At 33.7% G+C, this 10,308-nt stretch overlaps 2 protein-coding genes across 2 annotated transcripts; both read left to right on the forward strand.

Moving 5' to 3' along the window:
• Positions 1-1,029: 1,029 nt before the first annotated feature.
• LOC135951115 (probable cytochrome P450 6a14) lies at positions 1,030-2,780 on the forward strand. Its single transcript, XM_065500696.1, has 2 exons — positions 1,030-2,159; positions 2,221-2,780. Exons 1-2 carry the CDS (start codon positions 1,085-1,087, stop codon positions 2,634-2,636), a joined length of 1,491 nt encoding a protein of 496 aa, XP_065356768.1. The 5' UTR covers positions 1,030-1,084; the 3' UTR covers positions 2,637-2,780.
• A 5,605-nt stretch (positions 2,781-8,385) lies between these two features.
• Positions 8,386-9,943, forward strand: LOC135950304 (cytochrome P450 6a2-like). Its single transcript, XM_065499849.1, has 2 exons — positions 8,386-9,465; positions 9,528-9,943. The coding sequence occupies exons 1-2, from the start codon at positions 8,391-8,393 to the stop codon at positions 9,941-9,943; spliced, it is 1,491 nt and encodes a 496-aa protein (XP_065355921.1). The 5' UTR covers positions 8,386-8,390.
• Positions 9,944-10,308: the final 365 nt, after the last annotated feature.

Raw genomic sequence — 10,308 nt, forward strand, 5'->3', positions numbered from 1 at the left:
AACACGCAATGCCATTGACTGGAATCCGCAAGGTAGTAGAAGGAGACGACGGCCTGCCCACACTTGGAGAAGACAGTCAGACATAGAAGCTTCGCGAGCAGGAAAAAGCTGGAATGAAATCAAGTACCCAGCATCAAACAGAAACGATTGGAAATCTTTTGTTGAGGCCGTATGTTCCTTATAGGAACTAAAGGAATTAATAATAATAATCTTTCAAATGGCAAAATATTGTATAAATTCCATGCATTCAACCCTATACATAAAAGTTGTTATGTATTCTGAAAGTTTTAGCAATGACCGGCATTTCTACGAAATGGACAAGCAATGGAGAACATAGTTCTCTCGGCCGGTAAGGCAGCCATAACCGGACACAAAACTCACTGATTTTAACGTTTGCCAAGAATTGAACCGAATCATTACTTGCGATGAAGAATTTATCTATTACGATAAAGCCAAAGCCAAGTATCAATGGCGCTAAGGTAATAATGCTCTGTATTTAGTGGGACCAAAAATGTCCAATCAATGCTGAGCTGCTAAAATCTGAACTCAACTCAGTCGTTTGAAGCCAGCAATGACCAGAATATGCGGCCAGACATGAAACCGTAATATTCTACTATGACAGCGCTCAGCCACATGTTGCAATACCTAACAGTGGCCAATATTTTGAATAAATTTATATTATATAAATATTTAAAAAAATTCCGCATTTTTAAGTTATACACCCAATATTGAATTTCTTTAAACTTGTTATGAATTTGGCGTTAATTATGGGGTAGTCCATAGACTGAGTTTATTTGTTATCAACGAATTCGAATATAGAAACTTAATCCTCTAATATTACAATGCATTTTAGGTTTATCTATTTAATAGCAGTCTGTTTTTATAATAGATTTGTATACATGCATTTTCGTTATCAAATAATATGCCTAGAAAAGCTCAACGCAAAACAAATTAGCTAGAATATATCTATTATCACATAAAACTGTAGGGAAATTTTAATTTAAATAATAGTTCTTAAGAGTTGGAACAAATGACTACAAGTAGTGAAACGTAAATAATATAAAAAATATTAAAATAAAACAAAATGAACTACTGGATTATAATATTATGGACTGTATTCTCAGCCCTGTTTGCATTTTTCAAATATAAATACACCTACTGGGAGAACAGAGGTGTTAAACAATTTGATACCAATCCAATATGGGGCAATATACCCAAAATAACCACCATGCATCACAGCGAATTGCTGGAAGAATTATACGAATCATTTAAGGGCAAGGAAAAATTAGCAGGCACCTATATCTTTACCAAACCCATAGCAGTGATTTTGGATTTGGACTTGGTGAAGACAGTGTTGATAAAGGATTTTAACAAATTTGTAGATCGTTTTGAGTTTCACAATCCCAAGGATATTTTAGCCCAACAATTGTTCAGTGCGAATGGTGAGATATGGCGGAGTTTGAGAACTAAATTGACACCCACTTTTACTTCGATTAAAATGAAATACATGTTCCCCACTATGATGCAAGTGGCCCAGGAATTTGCCAACTGTTTTGAAAAGGAACTAAGCAACTCCGCCACTCATACAGTAGAAATGCATGATATAAATGCTAGATTTACCACCGATATTATAGGCAATTGTGTGTTTGGTGTACAGTGCAACAGTTTAAAGGATTCTAATGTAGAGTTTCGTCAAGTGGGCAAACGTATATTTGGTTATAATGATTTCTCTATTAGATGTCGTATTTTCATTTTATTTTATGGAAAGTTCTTACAGATGTTGGGACTCAAACGTTTCCAACTCGATATGGAAAATTTCTTTGTGCGCATAGTAAGAGACACGGTATGGGAAAGGGAGAAACTCAACATAAAGCGTAATGATTTCATAGATATTTTAATTAATTTAAAAAACCAAAAAGATGCAAATGGCAAACCTTTATTATCTTTGGATCTAATAGCTGCTCAATTGTTTATATTCTTTGCGGCAGGTTTTGAAACCTCCTCCAGCAACATGAGTTATGGTTTATATGAAATGGCCAAGAATCCTGATAAACAGGAGAAATTACGCAATGAGATAATGGAAACTTTAGAGAAATACAACAATGAATTAACCTTTGAGGCCATGATGGAAATGTCATACTTAGATCAGGTGATATCGGGTAAGTTATTGTTTTTAATTTACAAAAAAAGCAAATGTTTTATATACAGTTTTCTCGCCAGAAACTTTACGTCTTTATCCCGCTTTAGCATTTCTACAACGCATTTGCATGCAGGACTACAAAGTACCCGATACAGATGTAGTTTTGGAAAAGGGCACTTGGGTATATATACCCGCCAAGGCCATTCATTATGATCCTGATATCTATAAAAATCCTTTAGAATTTCAACCAGAACGTTTCCATCCCTCTGAAGTGCACTCTCGTCATCCTCAATCATTTTTAGGCTTTGGTGATGGTCCCCGCAATTGTATTGGTTTGCGTTTTGGTCGCATGCAAGTTAAAATAGGTTTGATTACACTTTTGTCCAAATTTAGATTTTCTTTATCGGAAAAGACCCCCAATAAGTTGGAAATTTCCAAACATAGTTTTGTTATGATACCCGCCAAGGGTGTCTGGCTAAAGGCAGAGAAGCTGTGAAGACTAGTTTGAGTGTCATAAAAGTTATAAAATAGTTAAGATAATTTATAAGTAGTGATTTTTTTGTTATTCTAATATTTTTAAAGTATAATTATGTATAAGTAATAAAGATTTTAAATACTTAATAATGTGTTACGAAGTTTTAGGTCAGCGCGTTTGATCACTAAGCATGATATGGCATTTGAGGCCTGGGTTCAATTCCCAGCCAGTCCCAATCAACAAGAATAACGTGCAATTACAAAGCTATCTATTGAAATAAACTTTCCGAAGTGCCCAAATAACTTGCATACATCAATTTATTTGCTGTAGTCCATCTTGAGAAAATCGGTCCACAAATGGCTGAAATAAAAGCAAACAACAGCGACTGCTTTTTTCACGGATTTTTTTTTCACCAAATTTTCTTCTGCAACCAAAATTTTCAAAAATGTTTCACTACAATTTTGTTCCCCCAATTTTTGTTCACCAAAATAGAACTTACGATAGAACTTACGAAAGGGTTAACTGTCAAACGAACTGACATACGGCAAGCAGCCTGTCACATACGGTATTTGAATATCTTAAATAAAATATAAACAAATATCAGAGATTGAGCCTAGATAACTAATTATTAAACATAAAAATTACTTAAAGACAACGGACATTTTCTTGTTCATCCATTTGTAGGTTTATTCAATGTAAAATAATCGTCTATAATTAAACCAATATTGCGAACTCCTTTACATCACCTTTAATATCGTAAATATCTTCTAAAATAACTATTCATTCTCATGATTATTCAATTTATTTTCTAACACAAAATGTTGCCAATATATTTTGTAAAATTTATTATATGTTTTACTCATTCCCATCATAATTTCATACATTTTTAACGATCACAAAATACAATAAATTTCACTTTTAATTTATGATTACTATACACGAGTTTTAACTAAAGTATAAATAACTTAAAAATCTTTAAGATCAACAATTTTAACGTATTCTTATCATATTTTTTATATGCAGTTTTTAAATGATCATTATCTACACTAAAAAGATACATTTTATAACTTATACTGAAACGAAGTAAAACAAATAGTAAGCGACTCTGCCGAATCTTATATACCCTTCACCAAATTATACTTTAAAATAAAAATTTTAAAGATTTTTAGGTAAACAAAATTAAAAAAGAAATTTTTTTCGACATTTGTTTTTTTTTTGGATTTCAAAATTTTTAAATTAATAAATATTTTCTTTAAATTTAATTTTTTTTTTAAATATATTATTGAAAAATAGTATATAAAAAAATTTTTTTTGGTGAAAAAAATATTTTCCCCAATTTTGAGCTTTTGTAAGTCCGACTTTCTTTGGCCTTTGAAAAGGTCTTTGAAATATCTGTAATTGGATATTCATATTGTCTATATTAATGACTTAGTAATCCAGATATAAATAAAAAAATAGGTAAAAAATAGAGTTATATATCTCAGTTATTTGTGGGCCGATTGTCTCGTTTTTGAAATACAACCGAGTAGCGAGAATTCCATATATATTTATGTATGAACCATGTAGTAAGTTACTTAGGGGCTATATCGACGCCGTTATCTATAACGATATAGAGAAATGAAAAATGTACAAATTACAAATGGAATGACAAACGTATTAATACTCTTGCCACTTATGGTGAGGTGTAGCAAAAGATATATAAAGATAACAAATTTTGATGCCTATTCATAATAAACTAATTTATTTCACATACCCAAATTAGATAATAACTTTCTTTATTTTTTTATAACTTTTCAACTTTCAAAAAAATACCATTTAATTCACATAATACATGCCTTTTCTTTTCTTATAACTTTTCAACTTTCAAAGAAATATCTTTTAATGGTATATTTACTAAACTATGATCAGAAAATTTAATACTATCAGTGGTTTTTGTGCACCGAAAAAATTTGAAATTCTTGAGGAGTGTTATAAGTCCAATACGATTTTGCATGCGATCAAAACGTAAACCAATACAATTGCGAGGTCCATCACCAAAACCCTAGAATGACTGGGAATGTCTGGTGGCCATTTGTCGGGATTTGAATTCCAAAGGATACTCTTAAATTTCTGGATCTAAATGTATGGCTCTAACGGGTATATCGACATTGGTGCCCTTATACAAAATAATTTTGGTATCCGATATCCTGTAGTCATTTGAGGCCACCCGTTGTATGTAGGAGAGAGCGGGGTAAAGGCGTAGAGTTTCTAAAGAATTGTATCAAATAACTGTTTCTCATATTTGTGTATTATTTTTAAAACTTACCCGTTATTACTTGATGCAAATAAGTCATTTCCATCATGGCTTCATAAGTCAATTCATTATCATATTTCATTAACACTTCTAGTGTTTCTAGTCTTACTTTTACTTGTATCTCCGGATGACGTGCCAATTTATACAGCACATAGCTCATGTTGTGCCGATATTTGATCATAAGTGGGTTCTCCCTTCTAATCCTTGGTATTTATACCCTACACCACCATAGTGGGAAGGGTATTATGCGTTTGTGCAGATGCTTGTAACGCCCAAAAATATTGGGCGACTTAGAATCACGTTTTGAGTCGATTAAACGATGTCCGTCCGTCCGTCCGTCTGGTTGGCTGGCTGGCTGTCCATGTAAACCTTGTGCGCAGAGTACAGGTCGCAATTTTAAAGATATTTCGATCAAATTTGATACATTTTTTCGGCCCAAAGACCAAGCCTATTGAAACTGGCTGAAATCGGTCCATTATTTCACCTAGCCCCCATACAAATGTCCTTCCGAAATTGGACTTTAGCGATCATAAATGTTTAATTTATTTATTTTATTTATAATTTGTAATTACTTTAACTCACATTTAGTACACTCCAACCTGGTAGAGGACTGTAGGAGAGCTCTGGAGGAGCTATTGGTACACTACTCAGTGAGATTGTGTTGGGTACCAGGGCACTGTGATATACAGGGTAATGAGGTAGCAGATGAACTGGCTAGACATGGTTCTGATCTGGATCATGACACTAGGGAACGGTCTGTTAGACCACCCATTTGTCACTACTATAGGGTAATCTACGAAAGATTCCGGGACTATACGAATCAATCCTGGTGCAGTAGAACAGATTGCAAAGTGTCCAGGGCCTTATGACCAAGACTGAATGCGAACGCGACTGGAACACTGATAGAGTTGGATAGGTATAATCTCAGGATTCTAGTAGGAGTGATAACCGGTCATTGCTCAATTGGAACCTTTAAGGGTAAATGGGAAAATGGCACACAGGACTTCTGTAGAGTATGTGGGGATGCAGAGGAGCTAGAGACAGTAGAGCACATTATGTGCAACTGCCCTATGCTACAGGGTCACAGACTTAGATGGCTAGGAAATAGATTTCTGGACGAACTTGGTAGTGTTGCTGGCTGCAAACTAAGCAACATACTGGTTTTCATTAAGGGAATAGGGTGGCTATTTAAGGAACGTTCTACGGCGAGTCCAAATCCGTAAAAAGACTTCTCTTTCTTTCTTTCTTTCTTCTTTTTTTTAACAGTCGGAACTTTGGACTCTTTTGTAACTCTAAGGCTATCATCTTTGTCTATCTCTATTGAAGGGAATCACAATGGACCTCAAGGTCTCCGAGTGGAAGTGCACACAGTGTACACCCCTTCCTAGCCTAACCTAACCTTAACTCACTTACTCTTGTAAACCCCAAGCGTACGGTACGTACATAGAAAAAATATAAACCCCCGAAGAAAAAACTAAATAAAACCCCATTTTATTTTAAAACCCCAAAAATTAATTTGCATTTTTATTTTTTAAACCCCGATATTTTCGAGGAAATATTTCAAGAAAACAAATGTATCTTCACAAATTGCGCTCCAAATAAGTTTTATAAATACAAAATTCATGTCACCAAATTTTGTTACGATCGGTTCATAATTAGTCATAGCTCCCATATAGACCCGCTTCCGAAAATCACTTTAACGTGCATAAATCGCTTAAAAATGCTGGTATACTCACAAAATTCAACATAGTGAACTTTCATATAGACATAAATCACGCGACCTAATTTCATGGTGATCGGTCCATAATTGATCATAGCCCCCGAAAATTACTCCAAAATATAAATTTTTGAAATTTAAAAAAAAAGTTTTTGTTCTTTTACTTAGTGTAGGGTATTATTTGGTAGGGCTTGACCGACCATACTTTCTTACTTGTTTTCAAGTGGATTAAAATATTCAGGAAATCATTACATTTAATGCCCTTTTTCTCACGTTCTATAACCGAATCTCTGGCCACACGCATAAAAAAGTCCTCTATGAATTGAAGATATCTTTTGGAGCCCAAGAGTTTCATAAATTTACCATAGTCTAGCTTAAAATTGGCACGTCCAAAGACTTTAGAACATATTTGTCTAAATTCAACTGTGGGATCTTGCAAACTATTACACTCAATGCCAAAAATACAAGTGCCCACCACATCTGTGGTATAACGACCATTTAGATCATTCATCTTGACACCATTGTCTCCACACTCAATAATATTTTTCTCGTAAGCCTCCTTTAGTTGTGTGAGAGCAAGTTGTTAACTCCCTGCAGTTCATCGCACTAGTTCCGCAACGTCGAATTAGTTAGCCACTGAGAACTACTACTAGTGAATGTTATTGACTGGTGAATTTAACACGGGGATGTCATTGCAGGTGGCCGATTGGAACATTCTGCATAACACTTCACTATTAAATTCATTAGTACAAATACTCCAGCATTTGATAAAAAAAAAGCTGAGAGCGGGGTTGAACACATAACCTCTCGTTTTCTAGTCAAAAATGCTCTAACCACTAAACCACAGAGCTCTTATTTGTACTGCTCTCTAATTGTTATTAAGAATTACATGTGAGTCTACTCTCAATTTTTGCATTTTCTACATCATCATTGAGAACGAAAACACAAACGGACACATTCAGCATTACATGTGGCCATCGAAGTGGTATATTTTAGAGGATTTTATTTTTCTTGAATTTATTTTCAAAAACTTAGGACAAATAGCTTACTATTGCTTATTACTGAATATGCTGGTGAAATGTAGTGCAAGTGATAACCATTTAAGTACCACTTTAGCAGCCACAGCGAACTAGTTTGTTGTTCAAGTAGTAATATAACTAGTATAAGGTTTCCAATTGGCACTTTTCAAACTGCTGAGCTATTAAGTATAAACATTTTGTTTAGCTTTATCCTGAAGGCACTCGTTTTTATAATTTTGTACAGCTGGGTATGGGATTGGAATGACAGTATTACCAGACATGACACTGTGAAATGTGTACACATTTTTGGAGAAACCACAGTGTATCTGCAATAGTGATCAAGCCTTATTACGTTTTCATTAGCCTTAGCTTTTTGGTAAAATAATTGATTTGTGACGATCTTCAGAAAAGCACAGTTGCTACTAAAGCCGATTCGCATTGATTTAATTCTCAAATCACAAATATTCTAAATAATGTTATGTTCAAAAATGTATCTAGATTTTTGTATTGTGATTACTTTTTAAAATTTTTCAAATATTCATAATCACCCTAAATATTTATACTAAGTAATCTCCAAAACCAACAACTTCTTATCTGTCTTCTATTCTAATCTAAAAAACATAGACGGAAGAATCCAAATTTTTATCTGTTGACTCCCACAAAGAGATAAATAACACCAAATATTTTTTTCCAAAACTGTGGAAACTTAAGTATTTGACTGAATTTCAACAACTAAACATCAAATAATGAGTTTTTGGCTCATAATAATATGGACCGTTTTGTCCACTCTGATAGGCTACTTAAGAGTTAAATACACTTATTGGGAATTGAATGGCGTCAAACAATTGAAAACTCATTTCTTATTTGGAAATTTATTTAAGCTGAAATCAATGAATCATACCGAATTACTGCAAGAAGTCTATGATACGTTCAAGGGCAAAGTTAAAATAGCAGGCATGTACTTTTTCACCAAACCAATAGCGGTAATACTTGACTTGGATGTGGTGAAAGCAATATTAATAAAAGATTTCAACAATTTCGAGGATCGCATGGAGTATAAAAATAGTAAGGATGTTTTATCAACACATTTGTTTAATGTTGAAAGAACAGTATGGAAGCCTTTGAGGCAAAAGCTGACACCCACATTTACCTCGGGCAAAATGAAGTTTATGTTTCCCACTATAACCAATTTAACCCAAGAACTAAAGGAGGCTTATGAGAGAAATATTATTGAGTGTGGAGACAATGGTGTTAATATGTATGATCTAAATGCACGCTACACCACTGATGTTGTGGGCACTTGTATTTTTGGCATTGAGTGTAATAGTTTGAAAGATCCCACGGTTGAATTTAGACAAATATGTTCTAAAGTCTTTGGACGTACCAATTTCAATATACGCTGGCATTTGTTTAAGCTAAACTATGCTAAATTTATGAAATTCTTGGGCTCCAAAAGATTTCCTCAATTCATAGAGGACTTTTTTATGCGTGTGGCCAGAGATTCGGTTATAGAACGTGAGAAACAGGGCATAAAACGTAATGATTTCCTAAATATTTTAATCGATTTGAAAAATACCAAGGATGAGAAGGGTGAAGCCATGTTGACTTATGATCAAATATCGGCACAATTATTTGTATTCTTTGTGGCTGGATTTGAGACTTCCTCTACCAACATGAGCTATGTGCTGTATGAATTGGCACGTCATCCGGAGATACAAGAGAAAGTAAGACTGGAAATATTAGAAGTTTTAAAGAAATATGATAATGAATTGACTTATGAAGCCATGATGGAAATGACTTATTTGGATCAAGTAATAACGGGTAAGTTTTAGAAATAATACACAAATATGAGAAGCAGTTATTTGATAAAATGTTTTCTTTAGAAACTCTGCGCCTTTACCCCGCTCTCTCCTACATACAACGGGTGGCCTTAAATGACTACAAAATACCAGATACCGAAATTATTTTGGATAAGGGCACCAATGTCTATATACCCGTTAGAGCAATACATCTAGATCCAGAAATTTACGAGAATCCTTTGGAATTCAAACCCGAACGTTTTACACCCTCACAAATGGCCACCAGACATTCCCAGTCATTCTTGGGTTTTGGTGATGGACCTCGCAATTGTATTGGTTTACGTTTTGGTCGCATGCAAAATCGCATTGGACTTGTAACACTCCTTAGGAATTTCAAATTTTCACGGTGCCCAAAAACCACTGATAGTATTAAATTTTCTGATCATAGTTTAGTAAATATACCATTAAATGGTATTTATTTGAAAGTTGAAAAGTTATAAGAAAATAAAAGGAATGTATTATGTAATTTAGGAATATGAATTAAATGGTATTTATTTGAAAGTTGAAAAGTTATAAAAAAATAAAGAAAGTTATTATCTAATTTGGGTATGTGAAATAAATTAGTTTATTATGATTATTATGAAATTTGTTATCTTTATATATCATTTTATACACTTCACCATAAAAGTATTAATTCGTTTGACATTCCGTTTGTAATTTCTACATTTTTCATTTGCGATCCCAAAAAGTATATTTATTCTGCGTCGTCATATAGCCATGTCCATCAGACTGGCTGTATGTTGAAATCATGAATCATGATTCATACATAAATATATATGGAATTCTCGCGGCTCGGTTGTATTTA

The sequence above is a fragment of the Calliphora vicina genome, chromosome 2 (genome assembly GCF_958450345.1).
Source record: "Calliphora vicina chromosome 2, idCalVici1.1, whole genome shotgun sequence".
In the NCBI taxonomy this organism is placed as follows: Eukaryota; Metazoa; Arthropoda; class Insecta; order Diptera; family Calliphoridae; genus Calliphora; species Calliphora vicina.